Source organism: Mirounga angustirostris, unplaced genomic scaffold (assembly GCF_029215605.1).
Source record: "Mirounga angustirostris isolate CCGP_5_RB_7025 unplaced genomic scaffold, mMirAng1.0.hap1 SCAF_17, whole genome shotgun sequence".
Classification (NCBI taxonomy): Eukaryota; Metazoa; Chordata; class Mammalia; order Carnivora; family Phocidae; genus Mirounga; species Mirounga angustirostris.
In genome coordinates this window covers 40,529,303-40,547,440 of record NW_026991725.1, presented here as the reverse complement: position 1 = coordinate 40,547,440, position 18,138 = coordinate 40,529,303, and the positions used below count along the sequence as shown (strand labels likewise).

The window sequence follows — 18,138 nt, the reverse complement described above, 5'->3', positions numbered from 1 at the left end:
CCAACAGCTTATGCACATGGGGGGCTCTGCTCAGCTCTCACCAGGTAGCCCGGTCTGTCACATGACCATCGGTGCTGACCAAGGTCCCTAGACATCTGGACTCTGGGGTCCCACCCATATAAACTACATTGCCATATGAAATACACTCAGTTGAACCTGAATTTCAGATAAACAACAGATAATCTTTAAGCGTGAGTGTATTCCTCCATTCCTCGCCCCTCCCAGGCTCTCCTTCGAGGGGCAGAAGAGCTGTGGTCCACAGGCCTGCCAACCAGTGGGGGGTTTGGGAGAAGACTGAGAGGTGGGAGCAAGGCAGAAACAGGGTAGATCCTTCCCCTCTCTCTGCCTTGGGAGGTTTCTCCAGCAGCAGATCTTGTCTCTGCTGAAAGCTGCAGTTCCGGCGGGGCAGGCCCACCTTTGCCCCACTACCATCAGGTGATCGTGGATTGGGACATGACCTCCTCCCTCTGACCCTCTGACCTGGGAGAGGGGTGGTGGCTTCCTGCGGCTAATCCGTAGGTTGTCTCCAGGAAGCCAAGGAACCTGAAGCTTCAGGGCCCTTGGCTGGCATGAAAAGGGCCCTAACAACACACCCACAGGGTCAAACGTTTTTGTAAAATTTGCAAAACAGAAAATATCTTATACCCAATCAGGTAAAATCACTGTCTATGTCCACTCTGAGTTCCTGCCCATCACACTCCTCCTGTGTAAGGTACTTGGGGGGCGGGGGGCTGGCATCCGGGGGCTCCCGCCAAGGACAAGTTGGATGGGAAGATATACATACATAGTTTGGACTCAGCTGGGTTGTATCTACATGGCTCACAGGCATGTCTGTGTTTACTTAGGGGCCTGCTGGCCATCCCCAGGTGGCAGTCCAGCAACACTCCTTCCGATGACCACTCCAATCTGTCTGCTGTGCGGAATCAGAAGGGATAAGATGTGAACATGACCTGAGTGCCTGCCAGAAAAATGTGGGCAGTGGCGGGAAAGTGAGATGTAGAATGTGCAGAGCCAGAAACTAGGCCACGGGAAAGTCCACGGAAAATCATTCTGATCGCCAGACACAAAGTTGTAAGCAGAGAATTCACTTCTCTTCCATGGGGAGTCAAAACACAAAGTATCTCTGGTCAGAAATAAATACAAAGTTACAAATGCCCCATACTTTCCTATTTCTTTCTTAAAACAGAAATAATCTTAGAGATAGAATATATCAGAATTCTTGTGTGTGTAGGGCAAAAATTGTGGCAGTACCACAAACTCTGTGTGAAGTCACACCTTTTTTTTTTAAAGGGTAACAAGTTTTTTTTTTTTTAAGATTTTATTTATTTGACAGAGAAAGAGAGAGAGTGCATGCACACAAGCAGGGGGAGCGGCAGGCAGAGGGAGAGGGAGAAGCAGCCTCCCTGCTGAGCAGGGAGCTGATGTGGGGCTCCATCCCAGGACCTTGGGATCATGACCCAAGCCAAAGGCAGATGCTTAACTGACTGAGCCTCCCAGGTGTCCCTAAAAACAAAATCTTTTTAAAAAATAAAATAAAATTTACAATCCGGTGTTATTTCTTTCCTCATTCTAAACAAGGAATCATGTTCATACTTTTTTTAAGAGTTGTATAGACCCCACACAAGGTGGATCTGCCCATGGCTGTTTCTTTCCATCATCCGTATAGCAAAGACCTTACATGGAAGTGCTTCTGTTCCAAGTCCTCGAGTGATTTCTGTGTCCCGGTTAGACATCGAAACACACACCATGAACAAACTGCACACGTGAGAAAGACGAGCAGATTCACAAAGGGCCAGTGGACCCGAGGGAAAATCGAGAAGCCATGAGAAACTGCTGACTACAGCAGAACGGAGCAGGAGGTAGGTGCCCCCGGGATACGTGGAAGGCTTCGCCAGTCTTTGCTTTTATTGATTTTTAATAAAAAAAATTTTTTGTCTATCCTCACATGGCGAGTAGGGGGAACACTGGAGTCTCCTCCTCTTATAGGGACACCAATCCCACCATGGGGGCCCCACCCTCAAGACTGTCTAAACAGAATCACCTCCCAAAGGCCCCCTTCCAAACATCATCCCACTGAGGGTTGGGGCTCCACCATTCGGATCCAGGGCTGATCTTTTAAACAAGTCAGTCCTCGAAGCAGATTGATAAGCAGAGCAAATGGCATTTTCGGTTCATCAAGCCTCCTTACAGAATGCTGCAATAAGAACACTCTTCTGGTTTTGGAGGCAATCCCAGGAATGATGGAAAAAAGGAGTCATCATGTACAGTGTTTTATTAAGCTAATTACCTGGAGAAATTTTCAGTATCCAAACAACCCATGTGCCACAGCTGGGAGCACGGCTACTGTAACATCTTCACCTCAGCACAGAACCCTCCATTAGAGGCACGTTCCGTGCCCACCCCCACCCCCTCGCCACCATCCCAGAAGAGGGTCAGCGTCAGCAGCTAGTAAGAGGATGGTTAAGTCAATCAGGGGACATGCACTCTGCAGAGCCAGTAAAGTGAGAATTCTGCAGTCCATGCATGAGATCTGATTTCAGGTGGAAAGAGCAGAATTAAAATGGTTTCGTAGGGAATGCCTACCTCTGGGAAAATACATTATATCCTTTTGATAACCAAATGCTGTGCCTATGGCCGAGGGCACACAGAAATCAAAGTTATGACTGATGGGACTGAAGAATTTGCTCTCGCAATTTCCTGTTCACATTGGCAATAAGTAATGAACAAAACGAACCACTGGGGGCAGGTGTGGAAAGACAAAAGAGAAAGGAGAGACGCACAGTGTGTATTTTAGAAAGCTTTTCTTTAAGAAAACAAACCCCAAAACTGTATGCAGAGGTCTGGCAGCTAGAGCGTCAAGCCCCAGCTAGCAGGAAGGCGCTGCCGTCCAGAATGGCTGGCTCACCAGAGCTGAGGGTCTGCCACGCCTCGGCCCCTCAGCCCCTCACCGCACCGGCCAGGAGGCCTCACGCTGCCGCCGCGGTGTGCCCTGGGAGGTTACGCCACCACCTGTGTCCCCCACAGCGTCTACACTGGCTCACCTCTGTGCAACAACCATCCAACACCTGCCCCTCGACACACACACCTGCCCCTGAACCTGCGGATACAGAGCCAAAGTCACGGTTTTCTTAGCACGTTTTGTGAACTAACCCCCAAATCCCTCTGAGCGGATTAGTCCTTAACAGGCTAGAAGACAACAGGGATTGGATTTAACCCACTTCCAAGTGGCTTGGGTTACAGGAGCATTATTCTCCCACTGGGATCTGATCCTGCTGGGGGGAAACAGGAGCACGGTCCCTGGCACGTCTGTGAGAGCCCCAGGATGCGGGTCAGATGGAGGTGTGGGCCAAGCCCGAGGCCGCCTGCCAGCCTACCTCTGCCTGGCCCCTCCTGGTAACCACGCTCCCCAGGAGCGATCTCCAGCACGGGCAGACGGCCGCTGCCGCCCGCCTTTCAGCTGCTGCCCCAACATGCCTGGCCGGGCCAGGACCGGGGGCCCTGGCTCAGCTCTCAGGGACTCGCACGGCTGTGTGACCAGCCCCTGGCTCCCAGGTGCAGGCCCAGCCACCACCCAGGCGTCACTGCACGTCCCGGAAGCTGCCCCGGGTGAGCCAGAAAGAGGACAGCAGACAACCACCGCCCCCCGCCACCCCCCCATCCTATCTCGGCCCCACTCTGAAACCCCAGGCCAGCAGAAGACCTGACTCTCCAGGGGGCGTCAGCCAGCAGGACGGAGGTCTTCCCAGGCCTCCTCCCCCCACCCGGCACTTTGTGGGGCCCACACCTGCCGCGTGGGGCCTGGAGCCAGCAGCCTTTGGAGGATGACCGGTGACGCGCGTTCCTGCCAGAGAAGGCAGGCAGCCTGGGCTCGAGGGCCACCCTGTGACCCGGATCCTCTTACTCTCCCTGCCACTGCCCCTTTTCCTGTCCTGGAGGCCTGCAGGCAGCCAGCAGTCACGCTCCAGAGAACCAGGTCAGATTCGGCCGGGAACAAAGCTCAGTTGTTAAAGAGCCTCCAAAAGGCCACTGACAGCAAGACGCCTGGGGGCCGCTGTCCCCTCTGCCGGCAGCCGGCAGCCGCTCAATGCCCCCCTTCACGCAGGCTGCAAGGGACCCGGGCCCCGGGCGGGGACAGGGAGATAAGGCAGAGAGAAACCGGGCTGGCAGCAGAGTGCCACACTCGACCTTGGGGACCCAAGGCCAGGCCACCCTTGCTGAGCGTCAATGAGAGCCACCGGGGAGCAGGAAGGACGTGCAGAGCCTGGCACTCGGCAGCGCTCTGGCAATGAGGGACTAAACCCACAGGAGAGTCAAAACAGGCCAGGAAGCTTGGGGAGACAGGCACCCCACAGCTCAGCCCCCGTCCCTCTGGGAGGCTGGGTCCCTCGTGTGCTCTGCACAGGCCTCTCCCACCCACAGACACACACCCCCCCCGCCACTCCCCAGGCCACGCCTAGAGCTGGGCATTCCAAGATAATAGCTCCAACAGAGAGAGCCAGGAACCCCACAGTCACCTCCCTCCCCACACAGAGGCTCACACCCCTGGGGCCTGGGGCCTCTCTCCAACCTGCCCACCCCCAAGGCCACCAGCAGGATCCGCCCAGGAACTGGCGCTCCTCGCCCCAGGCTGGGCCCTGCGCTGCTGTGTGCTGAGCCTTCCTTATCAAGCACATCTTAGACAAACTGCACGGCCCACGCAACGCTACCCATGGACAAACAGCAGTGCGGAAACAAGGCCCCACCCCCAGGTCCCGTCCACGTGGGGCAGCCTGGGATGGGCAGGAGAGTCTCACAGCGCTGCCCAAGGGGTTGGGTGGGGGGTGGGGAGAGCCTTCTTCCTGCTAGTGGGGTCCCTGGGTCCTCAGGTGAGATGCCCTCTGCTGACACCCTCCTGAGAGCTCTGAGCATGTCTGCCCGGTTCATGGGCTCAAGGCCTCTGCTCCGGAGGGGCAATCCCATGTCCCCTCTGCACCTGTCCTGACTCGAACTGGCTACTTGGAGGGGGTGGATCTCCGGGAAGAAGGTGGGCTACCTCAAACTCAGGTGCATGCCAGTGGACTCTCAGAACCCTCTGGGCTGGCTGGGAAGATGCTGCCGGGCAGGTGCCTGGGAGCTGGGGTGAGCCAGAAGGGCGAGCAGGCCCACCACCCATGCCTGAGCGTGCCTCCCCACCTCTGCAACGGGCCCGCAAGAAGGATGGCCCCAGGTCTCAGGCTCGGCCAGCTTGCTCACGACTGGGGGGCTCCAGGGGTCCACGAGTCCCACGGTCCTGGGCACAAGTCCACGGTGCCACAGACTAACTGCACTTCATAGCTCTTTCTCTCTACCCAGGTCCCCAAATGAGCCAGAGCAAACAGGCTTGGACTCAAGGAGACAAGGGGCAGCGAGGACTGGGTGGGGGGAGGGGCCGGGATAAAGAAGAGGAAGAACCCTGCCTTAGCCCCCTGCCCACGCTCACCGGGCAACCCGGGGTTAGCTCACTGGGGAAGTATTCTCAGAGGTTCCTCTCCCGTCCCATAAGTCAGCTTCTAGGGCACTGGGTGTGAGGAAGGCTGCACTTCCCAGGGGCCAGCCCAGACATAGTCTCTTTCAGGCCATTCCCCTGGGGTCCAGCCTCCTACCCAGGCCTCTGGAGAAGGCTCTTTAACGTCTGATAGGCCAGGTACCCCTTTGGGAATATCCTGAAAGCCACACAGAATCTCAGACTAATTCCCAAGTGCACCCGCAGAACAATCCCCAGCCCCTGCTCCCCGTTTCTGTGGTTTGTGGGCCTTAGGTAAGCGCCTGTGCCCAAGAGGATTCCCAGGGGAGCCAGGGACACTGAAAGGCCAGGTCCCCATGACCCGACGTGCAGTGAGAAGCCCCAAACTCAGACCACCAGAAAACCAGGGGGGTTCAGACCACAGCCGCCTCCAACGCTGAGGGCCTGAGGGAGAAGCCTGGGCCTCACTCCTGGCCTCCGAAGCAGCAGAGGGTGCAGGGAGGACCGGGCATCTTCCCGGCTTCCTGGGAAAGGGGAGGAACATATGGCCTTCTCGGCCTTCCTACAGCTGGTAAGAATGATGAAGACGGTAGCAGCCACCAAGGTACAGGGCAGGGGCTTCCAGGCCTTTATACGCAGGGGCTCATGCAATCCTCACAACCAATCAGCATCAACCCTGTTTAACAAATGAAGTGAGATCAAGTACCCTGTCGCACAGCGAGGAGGTGCCAGCCTAGGACTGGCTTCCAGGAGCCCTGCAGTTGGCCCCTGGGCCACGCTGCCTGTGGACCAGAACAGCAGGTGAGGTGGATCCAGGAAAAGGCTGGAGTGGGCCTTCGCTTTGTTCCCCACCTGGAAAGCCCTTTTTTATTCTCCACCTACTCCCACCTCTCATTTCTCGGGGCCCAGTTCAATCTTGCCTCCCACTCAAACCTCCCGTGAGGCCTGGGATCCCTCCTTCCAGGGTGTTTGGTAGCATTTGGAGCCTGCAGCTCAGGTCGGGGCGGGGGGGGGCGGGGGGGCGGGTGTCATCCAGCTGGTGTCTCGCCTGCTTCCCGTCTCCCCTGTGAGCATGCAGCAAGGACCCCCGTCGTTTCAGCATCTTTGTCCCCTCGCGGCCCTGGCGGTGGGTGCCCAACGCATGGCGTGTGTTCAATGAATGCGTACAGCCCCAAGACACTTGGGATGCACCCCAAAGCATAGCTTAAAAATGTTCCCCGTTTCAGAGACTCGTGAGTGCTCAAAACCAGCTCTACAGAGGACCCCATTATAAACACTTGATTTCTTTCTGAGCCCATAAATAGGTCCAGAAGCAATGATCCCACTCAGTCCAGGCAGAAAATAGAAGCCTTCTCAGCTGTCCTTGGATTTTCAGCCCTGGGGTGGGGGGTTAACACTGTTTGGGTTCTCCTTAATTTCATAGCATTGATGCTCCCTAGGGGTCAGTCTGACTTCTGCAGAGCACCCCTCTGAACAGGGAGCACCAAGAGAACTGGGACAGGCTCAGAACGAGGCCAAGAGGCCAGCCCGCCCCTGGGCCAGGCCCCTCCAGCCCAATCCCATACAACTGCAACAGAGTGACCCAGCCCGCCTTGGACCACTGCCAGCAGGGGAACAAACTGGAAGTGGTCCAAGCCCTCCCTGCTCCCATCCTCCAGGGCCCCGCCCCGTTAGGTAAACACAGGAGCCATGGAGGCTGCCTTTACAAGAGCTAGTTCCTACTCACCCCATAAACCCTACTTCCATTTATTACACAAAGCTTCATCTTTCTTTTTTTAATTTACCTGGGGGGGAGGGGGAGAAGGCCTGGAGGAGAGGAGCCCAAGCCTGCTTCAGGGGCCCTCTGGCATCCACGGAGGTCTCAAAGGCTCCCCAGGAAAATGCCAAGGACCTATGACCTGGCAGGACCCATATCGCCCCCACTGTCCAGACCCACCAGCAGGAGGTGAAGCACAAGGAGCCTAGGGCGGGAGCCAACCGAGGTCCCTGGGATGCACTGGGCTAGCGATCCAAGGGAGAGGGCCGCACACGGCAGCAATGCCCACAACCATCTCAAGTATTTGGAGCATGCTGGGGAGGAAGGGAGGCCGAGGGCCAAATCCCAGCATATGCCACCTGGAAGCCCCCCCCCCCCCCATTACATCAACGCGCCCACGCTCCCAAGATAGAGCTGTGCCGGGGGTGTCTGAAGGGCCGTGCTGTTTGCAACAAGGAGGTAAAAGTTGAAATTCTAAGCCACTGACCCAGAAGAGTATTTTAAAGGAAGTTCTGAGTAACCCTCTTTGAGACAAGTTATTCTTTATTACTCGTTTCAGTTCCTGAAAACGGAAAGCAGGAGACTGAGAAATGGCCCAAAGGCAGGGGGGTGGCCCGAATGGCCTCTTCAGCTCCAACTAAGTCCCATGATGCTGTCCTCTTTATCAGTAAAAATCAGTTCATGAGTCCTTGGCAGAAGACTTCATGTCCAAATAGATTAAGGGGAGGAACACAGTTTGCAAGGTGAGCAAAAGAGGAGATGCTACTTATTATTTGAGAACTGAGGACAACGGATCCTGCCAGGATCCTTTGGTGGGGGGACCACGAAGAAAAGACAAGAAAAGAGAAAGAAAGAAAGAGAGAGAGAGAGAGAGATCTGGGTTACCCTTGTCTGCCCTTCCATGCTTGTGGCCTCAGTTGGCCCATCTGTGAAATGGAACTTCAGAGTGATGCGAGCCAGTGAGGCCTCCCCCACGTGTGTGAGGTTAGACCTGCCGGTGGAGTTAGGATGCCAGCACCCGGGGGTGGGGGACGCACTCTGAGACCCACCGGATGAACCCGCGGTCCTAAGCCCGGGCCTTGCTGGATGGTCCCATGTGGCGAACTTCCCAAGCTCCACCGGGTAGAGGGGTAACAAACAGTTCATCTGAAGAAAGGATGCTGCGGCCTGGGCCACCAGCAGCCCTGGAGGCTGAGCCCCAGGAAATCCTCCACCCCACGACCCCCTGCACACACACCCGTACGCGCACGCCGGGACCCGCGGGCGGCGCCTGGAGAGTCGGGCGCAAGGGGCAAGGAGGGCGAGCCGGAAGCACGGCCAGCCGAGGGCAGCGGCCCCCACGGCGGCCCCTCCAGACACCTGAGCGAGCAGTGGCTGACGGCGGCGGGGGACCCTGGGCAAGGTCGGGAGCGGGGCCAGCCGTGACAGGGGTCAGAGGCCTCAGCGCCAGGACTCCCCCCCCGCCCTGCCCCCGCCCCCCTCACCGGTGGTCCCGACCCGCGCGCAGGCCCCGCGGCCTGGGAGCAAAGGGCAGCGCCGAGTCCGTCGAGGGGCTCACCGCCCGGAGGGCCCTGGAGCCGGGTCCGGCGCGGGGGCTGCGAACACGGGCCGGGCGCCAAGGCCCCACGCGCGGGAGCGCAACGGCCCGCGCCGTCCCCACCCGCCACCGCCTCGGCTCAGGTAAGAGGGGCTCGTCCCGGGACACCGACCCTCCCCGCTCCGGCCGCGGCGCCCACCTGAGTACGACTTCTTCATGGTGCCGCCGCGGCCGCCGCTCCCAGGAAAGTGGCGGCGAGGCCCCGGGGCGCGGGCTCCCGGGTCGCTAATCCCGGGCCCGGAGAGCGCGGGGTGGGGCGGAGGAGGGGCGGCCCCGCCCCGCCCCGGCCCCGCCCCCGCCCGTGGAGGTGCGCCCGGCCCCGCCCCGCGCTGCACCTGGCGCGGCCCTGCGGCCCCGACCCTGCACCCGACGCAGCACGTCCGAGGGTGCGGACGCCTCGTGGCCCGCGCCGGCCTGCACCGCCCACCCCTACCCCCACCCCCCAGCGCGAAGGGCTGGTCCCGGGGCGTCGCAGCTCCTTCCCCGGCTCGAGTCCGGGCGCGGGGGCCCAGGTGACCGCGGGGGAAGGAGGGAGCGCGGGGAGCGGCCCGCGCGCTCAGGCCGAGGGGCGAGGCGGTGGCCCAGCGGGCCTGCCCCCCGGGGGGGGGGGGGCGGCAGAGCCGGACTCCAGTTTAGTTGCCCAGGGCAGGGCAGGGTGGGCCGGGTACCTGTCTCTCTACCTGTCTAGGAGTCAAAAGACAGACTGCCACGACTCCTCTGATGAGCGGGGGGCCTCAGTTTCCACATCTGTAAAATGGGCGCGTTGTATCAGCTCATTTCTGTCCCATCTGAGAAACATTGATCCGCTCTATTCCAGGTACTGTGCGCGGCTCTGAAGAGCAGACGCAGGGGGACACTCGGCTTTCCAACCCGTGTAGTACAGGCAGTGATGAGAGTGTGCATTCCCTGGCAAAAGTTGTACAGAAGTCTCTCTGCTTTTGTATCCTTAAGGAAATTTTCCGTAATAAAACTTTTTTTTTTTTAACGTACAGGAAGAAAGTGAAGCGTTTTGTCTAGAGGATGATGCCAGAGTTGTATTAAGGTGGTGCCAATTCAAGGTTTTAAAGAATGAGTAGGAATCTGCCAGGTAGCCAAGGTTTGGGGAGGCAGGCTGTTCCAGGCAGAGGGAAGGGCCTGGCGGAGCCCGAGGCGCGATGTCTCACAAGCGCAGAGAGACGCACCCGGCCGGCCCTTCCAGATTTGCCAGCCCAGGCCCCCAGGTAAGACAGGAGTGGTGGAGGAGATCCACGCAAGTTCTCAGTAAGGGCTCAGCGCTGCCTGCTCCTGGCCGCCATCCCAAACAGCACACAGGAGAAAGTAGGCTTAGCTTCATCAACACTCTCTTCCCCTCTTCTCCTTTACTTTCCATGGGGGTCCAAGAAGCGTTTTTATTTCCCGCCAGGGAGTGGGCAACCCTTATAAATGAGAACTCGGGTACATGTGGCTCAGTGGGTGAGTCCTTCCCACCTGCTCCCCATCGTCAGAAATCTGTCCAGCGAGGTGACCTTCCCCAACCCCTGGTTAGAGTCAACTGGACCAGAGTAGACCCTGGACTCTGCCCGGGCCAACCTCCCACTCCTTATCTAGGGATGGTAGGCTGAGGCAGGGCAGGGGTGTGAAGGAGGTGAGCAGCCCCAGGCCTGGGGATATAGATGAATTATGAGCAGCTGTCAGTAGATTCTGGGATGGCCACGCCCCCCACGCCCCCCCCCCCCAGTCGTCACTTGAACTAACACAACACCCCTAACTGCCATGTGTGCAAATTCAAGCTTTGTTCTGATTCAGCCAGAAGGCACGGTACGGCCCTGACACTGAGGCCTCTGGTTCCCGGAGCCCAACCACCTCTCAAGAGTCTGTCGAATTGTCGGCTTTGTTCATTTCATTTAGCTCACGTCAGAGATGCCCCGGTGCTCATCCATCCTCAGAGTAGCTGCATCCTGGAGTCATGGAGGATGTTTTCTGTTGGGTTGGCCCCTCTCTCGACGCTCACCTTTCTGCCTGTGGGTCATAATTCACAGGTACCTGGGCACCCAGGAACCAGGAACCCCTGGGTTGTAGTGATTCAGGACATCTAACATTCCCAAGACTCTGAAGGAAGGATGAGAGGGAGGGAGGGAGGGAAGGAGGGGCAGTGAGGTGTTCTGTACAAGTGCATGGCTTTCAAGATGCATGAAGGTTGTTTAAGCACAAAAATTTTATTTTCATTCTTTTTATGGACACCCTCTAATAAAACGTATAACAAAATCACTTGCCTTAATAGAGTATACCAAACTTTCTCATGGCTCAAGATCATCTTAAATGACACCTTTAACAGTTACTGATTCACATACTGCTATGTTGCTTCATCAGGAAACGTCCCCAGGCCACTGTGCTGGCCACGTTTTAAAAACTTTTTTTCAACACTCAGCTCCCTCACCTATTGTGTGGCTTGTGACAAGCCATATGACGTCTCTGAGTCTCAGTTTCTGCTCCTATAAATGTAATGACAATGTCTTACATAGCTTGCGAGGCGGATGTATTGATTAGAAAAGCAACGTATGGGGACACCTAGGGGGCTAAGTTGATTAAGCCGCCGACTCCTGATTTCGGCTCAGGGTCGTGATCTCAGGGTCCTGGGATTGAGCCCTGCATAGGGCTCCCTGCTCAGTGGGGTGTCGGCTTCTCCCTCTCCCTCTGCCCCTCCCCCTCCCACTCGTGTGCACTCTCTCTCTCTCAAATAAATAAAATGTTAAAAAAAAAAAAAAAAGAAAAAAGAGTGCTATGGCCCTCTGGTGGACAGGAAGCCTTCACCAAGTGGTGGCAGAAAGCTTAGCAAAGCTGTTGTCTGCAGTGGTATAGAAAACAGACGGAAAGTGTGCTCGCGAACTTGATGATCTAGCTAAGGGGCTTTCCAGGGGGAGGCAGAAGGCTCTGCCTATAATAAAATGACAAAGGAGAAAGATGAACCAAGAGCAAACGATTTGAGTTTCAAGTGGAATTGCGAGGAAATGAGAAAAGCTGGAACTGTCTCTGCAGCCAGCAAAGGGTTCTCAAAGTAAGAAAGGGCCTCAGAACAAGGAAGTCCAGATGGGACTGTCAGATCCTTGGGGAAGACTTCAGGGAAAAATGTGCAACAAGAGTGAGCCGTGGGGGCGCCTGGGTGGCTCAGTCGGTTAAGCGACTGCCTTCGGCTCAGGTCATGATCCCAGGGTCTGGGATTGAGCCCCACATCGGGCTCCCTGCTCAGCGAGGAGCCTGCTTCTCCCTCTCCGTCTGCCGCTCTGCCTGCTTGTGCTCTCGTTAAAATAGATAAATAAAAGTCTTTAAAAAAAAAAAAAGTGAGCCGTAATGTGAACTGTGGGCTTTAGTTATCATGTATCAATATTGGCCCATCAGTTGTGACAAATGTACCACTCGAATGCAAGATGTGAAGAAGAGGGAATGCTGGGGGCGGAGTGGGGGGCCGTGCGGGGCCCACGGGAACGCTCTGTGCCTTCTGCTCCCCTTTTCTCTAACCCTAAAACAACTCTTTACACACACAGTCTATTCATTTTTAAAAAAGTTTTGTGGGTAGGGTTTTTAATGCAAGGAGCCGATTTTAAATGAACACATAGGCAGCCCCCAAGGTTTTAAAGGAATTAGGTTTGGACTAAATGGGATAAAGACGAGGCAAAATGAAAAAAGAGGTTTTTGGACTCTCAGCCTTTTAGAGGAGGAAGCAGCCTGAGAAAGCTATTCAGTTGCAAACTCTGTTTTCTTATGAAAGAGGAAGTGTGACTCAGAGAACAGCCCCAGGCAGGGGCGTAGGACTTGAGGAACCCTCCCCCAGAGACCCATCTGCACCAGGTGGCCTTAAGGACTAGACTGGATCCTGCACCTGGAGTCTGGGCCCAAAGCACGTGGACCAGACGTCAGGGGTCTTGGGGGCGGGTGAGTGTACTTTGCATGTGGGAGCATGTGGGTTGCTGTGGCCCAAGGATGGGCCGTGTCAGAGCATATTTCCGAAAAACGGCCACGGCACTGTCTCCATCCCCCTTCCACACTGTGACCTTAGTGTTCTTCCCTATGTCCCTCCCTTTGAATGTGGGAGAGCCTATTGTTTCATTATAACCCTTAAACTTGAGCCGCTCCAGACTTCTTTGTGATGAGGAAGCCAAGGCACAGGGAGTGTATCCGTTAACTACTGCTGTGTAACAAATTGTCACAAACTTAGTGGCTTAAAATGACACATGGTTAACATCGCATGGCTTCTGGGAGTCAGGAATATGTGCGTGGCTGGGCTGGGCTCGGGGCTGCACAGGGTCTCATAGATGGCAGTCCAGGGGCTGGCTGGGGCAGGGTCTCATCTGAAGGTTCAGTGAGGGAAGGATACACATCCAAGTTCATGCGGTTGTTGCCAGAACTGAGCTCCGTGGAGGCTCTTAAACTGAAGGCCTCAGTTTTGCACCAGCTAGAACTGAGCTCCTTGACACGTGGGACTCCCCAACTCAGCAACTTTTCCATCAAGGGAAGACGGTCTGCTGGAAAGATGGAAACCATGAGCTTGTAATCTGATCACGGAGGTGGCCGCCCTGAATACCGGGAGGCAGGCAAGCTTTGGGACCATCGTAGAAGCGGCACGCCCCAAGGAGGCCACAAGTGGCGATTTGGTCGGCAGTCCTGGTCTCTGGGTCTTCCCAGCCCAGATGCCAGCGAGATGAGCCTTCACATGCTCCCCACACTGCACCTCCCGCATCGTCTGCCGGCCTGAGACCTCCGGCCCCAGCCACCGCCCGTGCCCCCTGCCTCCGCTCACCTTTTCTTCTCTGTCTTCCGTCAACGTCTTGCTAGTCCTTTCCCTGGACATCCCACCCAGGTTTCCAGGCCCAAGTGGTCAGACTTGGCTCTGACAAGCCATCCAGGGGGATTGCTCCTGTCCTCTGTTCTTAACCGGCCCCGGTCACGCCAGGTGTGTGGCTTTCTTTGCTTCTTCAGCTCGGCTCAGCATATCTGCTGCTGACTGTTCTCTAACTTGTGCCATCCCTGAGCTTGAACTTGTTAGATGACTGAGGCCTTGCTGCATGTGCAGAGTTTACGGTAAAGGCGTGGCCGCTCTGACACCTGCATTTGCACTGTGGGAGAGTGCGTGGCTCCCACATGTCCGGAAAGCACTCTGGCAAATATGTGTCAGGAGCTTTATTCTCTTAATTACATTGTTTTTTCATTGGCTGATTCAACACATATTTCTTGATTACTCATTATGGCCCCTTCCCTCTAATGCTCCTAGTTGGGTCGGGAAAACAGACATTAACCAAACCAACATAGAAGAAGGTGAAGTCAGAGTATACACTAAAAGCTTCACATCTGGTCCGGGGTCAGGGAGGGCTTCTTGTAGGAGGGGGGACTGGGCTGAGGTCAGAAAGATGAGCCAGGATTAACCAGGAAAAACGGAGGGGAAGGAGACAACAGGCAGAGAACAGCCTGTGCAAAGGCCCTGTGGGGGGAGGAAATGTGGTCCCTGCAAGGAACTGGAGGAGGACGAAGGAGGCTTGAGCCTAGAGAAGCTGGAGAGATGGTGGAGGAAGCAGGCCTCACAGGCACTTTAATGACTTGGACCTTTACCCTAAAAAAGAACGGGAGGTCATGGAAAGGTTCTAAGAGGGAGAAGTGGGGCTGGCATGAGCAGACTGGCACTCTGGAATAGCCGTCTAGCTGGACTGCAAACGACAGGAGGAGGCCAGAGTCCAGGGGGAGCCTGAGTCAGTGTTCCAGGCTGGGACGATGATAGGGGTCAGGGCAGGGGGATGGTGAGATGCAAAGAGAGAAACTGCAGAGTATCAGAAAGGAGCCCCAGAGGTAAAGTCACCCGGGCCTGGGGATGGGCTGCATCAGGACGGCTCAGAGAGACGAAAGAGGGACGGATGGAGGACCGGCTGAGCTTCAGGCATGTCGTGTTGGGGAGGCTTCCAAGCATCCAAGGGGACCCATCAGCTGGGCAGTGGCGTCTGTGCTTGGGCATCGAGGGTGGGTCTCGGCTGTCAAGATCCCTCCCAGAGTCTGCTGGGCACTGGGAGGGGAAGACAGACACATGGACAACAGGTGTGCACTGGACCTTCTCAGCAGCCTGCCGGCAGTGCAGGGAATTAAAGCCAGTATTCAGGAACAGCTTTAGCGTTCAAGAAGTGCCAAAGGAAGACTTTGGGGAAAGTTTCAGAACTAGATAGGGGTGATGTTTGTACACCATGAATGTGTTAAATGCCACCGACTTGCTCGCCTTAAATGGTTATTTTACTTTATGTGATTTTCACCTCAATAAGTTTTTTTTTAAGATTTTATTTATTTATTTGACAGAGAGAGACACAGCGAGAGAGGGAACACAAGCAGGGGGAGTGGGAGAGGGAGAAGTAGGCTTCCCGCCGAGCAGGGAGCCCGATGCGGGGCTCGATCCCAGGACCCTGGGACCATGACCTGAGCCGAAGGCAGACGCTTGATGACTGAGCCACCCAGACACCCCGTCAATAAGTTATTTTTTTTAAATGAGGGTTGCGGGCTGGGCTCAGTTGGTGGAGTGGAGCGTGCGACTCTTGATTTCGGGGTGGTGAGTTCGAGCTCCGCGTTGGGCACAGAGTTTACTTAAAAAACAAAAAGAAGGCTGCAAGGGCCGTAGGTACGCAGAGATCTTGTTTAGAAAACAGAAAGATGACGCCTATAGTAAAAGAAACATTAAAATATAGGAAATGTTACACCGGATGCTAACGGCAGTGCCTACCCGTCGTGGGATTATGGGTGGCTTGGTTTCTTCTTTGTATTTTTCCGTGTTTTCCATGATGAACGTATATTGCTCTCACCATCTGAGAAAACAGCCACCCACACCATGTATACACGTCCGGACAGGCTCCTATCAATGGATATTCTTACCTGTGTGCGTAGACACCCGTGTTCGAGGTCGATGTTGGTATACTTTCACAGCTTTGTCTGGCCTTCGGATCTTTTACAATCACACTCATCGTTATCAGGACCTCAGGCAGGATTTTTTTACATTGGGGCAGTTTGGACTGCTGACTTTCAAAGTGACTTTAACCTTCATTTCAATGGGTGGTTTTCTCGTGTCTCGGAAGATGGGACACGGAGTCCGAGGTCACCCAGGGCCCGCACACTAGGATTTCCCTCCCCACGAAGCACGGCTTCTCCCAAGGCCACGAAAGCCAGCGCTGGGCCCCAAATCCTGAGAGTCCGAATCTGCCATTCTTGCAGGTGGGGCCTCAAACAGCGGCTGCGCCCCCTGGAGGGAGAGATCGGTCCTGGACTCACGCCGAGTGCTTCCTCAGACAAGGCGCTTCCCTCCCTCGCCAGCAGCCTGAGGAAGGGTGGCCCTTCTGAAGGATTAACCTGGCACCTCGGATCCAGATAAGACCCCACTTGCCGCCCCTCTCTCGGGAGCCCTTCTCGGGACGCCGGGAGCAGCCACTGCCCGTCTCCAGGACGCATTCCATGATGCTCTCAGGGTCCCTCGTTGTACGGAGAAGGGCTCTGAGGTCACAAAGCGTCCACACTTACATCAAACAAAACTAACGGGGCAGCATTTTGCTGTAGGACTTCTCAGAGCCTTTAATGTGCTCGTAGATGCTGTGACACTCCAACAAGAGTTAGAGTACACAGCATTTCCCAAACTTGGGACACCAGGACTCCTCTGTTACAAGTGCCTTGCGGTTCCGCGGGACGTTCTCTGGGCAAGGAGGCTAGTAGGAGGGCCGTGGGTCGGTGGGGGCAGGGAGGGCCACCCATCAGCCAGGAAGTCCGCCAGGCTCCAACGTCAGCTGCAGATGAAGGCTCCTCGACCCTGGGCCTGCTCTCCTCTGCCCTTGTCACTTCCTGCTGGCCTTGCCCACTCTTCCTGTCCCCTCCACTGCCCTTCGGAGGAGGAGCCGGGATGAGGTTTCTGATGGGAAAACCACCAGGCCCTGGAGTGAGGCGGGAAAGGGACTGGCATCCTTGGCAACACAGTACCCGTGCTTTCGGCTCAGGGGCAGTGGGAATCCCCGGCAAGCCCCCACTTGGAGCTCAACCCTCGGTTGGCCCAGGAGCACATCCCACCTTTGTGCCTCTGCTCGTGCCTCCTGGGCCCCTAGCACACCGTCTGGCCCTGGAGCCCCTCTGCCTCCGTGGGGCTGTTCCCCCCGCCGGGAGGAGGTGCAGGGAGAAGCCAGATTCGTCTCTGTCCACTGGCCTCTCCCAGGGAGCTTTCAGAGCTCCCCACCAGGCCCGTTCCATCAGGTCTGGCGGTGGAGCTTTCCAAAATGCTCCCTGGGCTCAAACCACCGGTCTGCTGGAGGGAAACCCGAGGTCTGGGTGGACAGCCCAGGGCCGCTAGTCATCAGCCCGATGAGCTTCTGCACAGTCCTAAATCTCTGTGCCTCAGTTTCCTCACCCGTCCCGTGGGGATAACAACGCCTGCCCTGGGCTATTGTGGGGTTGGGGTATAACAGTGGCGCTCCCCCATCCCCAGGTGGACGGTGAGTGAGTGAGGGCAGGAGTGGCCTTCCCTCCCTCAGGGCCGTATGCAGGGGCGCTCCATAAGCATCCAACAGCGAGTGCTGGAACCAGAGCCCCACGCGGGATGCGCCAGGCTGGGAAAAGCCGAGTGTCCCCTCTTCTCATGAGAGCCATCATGGTACAGTTCTCCAGAGTAAGTGAATCTTAATTTGCTTTCATTAAAAGCAAAAATAAATATAGGGCCTGCCAGGGGCTGCGGCTGCAGGTGCCATGGGTCACAGAGTGGGGGGTGGGGCGGGCACACTCTGGTGCTCTTGGCACACTCGGCTCAGCCCTCATGCTCTGCAGGTGTCCCTCGGCAAAGTTGCAGGACCAAACACAGAATGCCCAATGAGATTTGAGCTTCCAGGTGAGCAGCAAATCATTTTTGTAGTATGACTATGTCCCATGTAGTATTTAAGACATAAAGGTATACTTTAAAAAAATTATTGTTTATCTGAAATTAGCATGTAGCGGAGCATCCTATATTTTCACTTGCTAAATCTGGAAACTCTGGCCTCAGCCGCCGGACCTAGGCTGGCAGTCCTGGAGAGGAGCTTTAAGCATCCCCCAGTCGGGGTTTCCAGACACCAGGCTGGGGGCTGGGGCCATGCCCCCGACACGTGTTCCAGTCAGAAGTAAAATGAGACCAGTGAGAACAATGCAAAGAGGTGGGTTTCGTGTTTTTGTTTTTGTTCACCCTTTTCTCTTTTGTGAAAGCCTAAGATATTCAAAGGACTGGTCTTTCTTCTGAAATTTTCCTTTCCTGTGTAAATGCTCCCCACCCCCCACCCCCGCTCTCAGAGCTGTTCC

General features: G+C 56.1%; 1 protein-coding gene across 1 annotated transcript in view; it reads right to left on the bottom strand.

Moving 5' to 3' along the window:
• SEPTIN9 (septin 9) overlaps positions 1–9,071 on the bottom strand; it is a 151,836-nt gene extending 142,765 nt beyond the window's left edge. The window contains exon 1 of the mRNA XM_045888369.3: positions 8,975–9,071. Coding sequence (XP_045744325.1) covers positions 8,975–8,993 — 19 coding nt within the window. The 5' untranslated portion in view covers positions 8,994–9,071. The remainder of the gene's footprint in view (positions 1–8,974) is intronic.
• Positions 9,072–18,138: the final 9,067 nt, after the last annotated feature.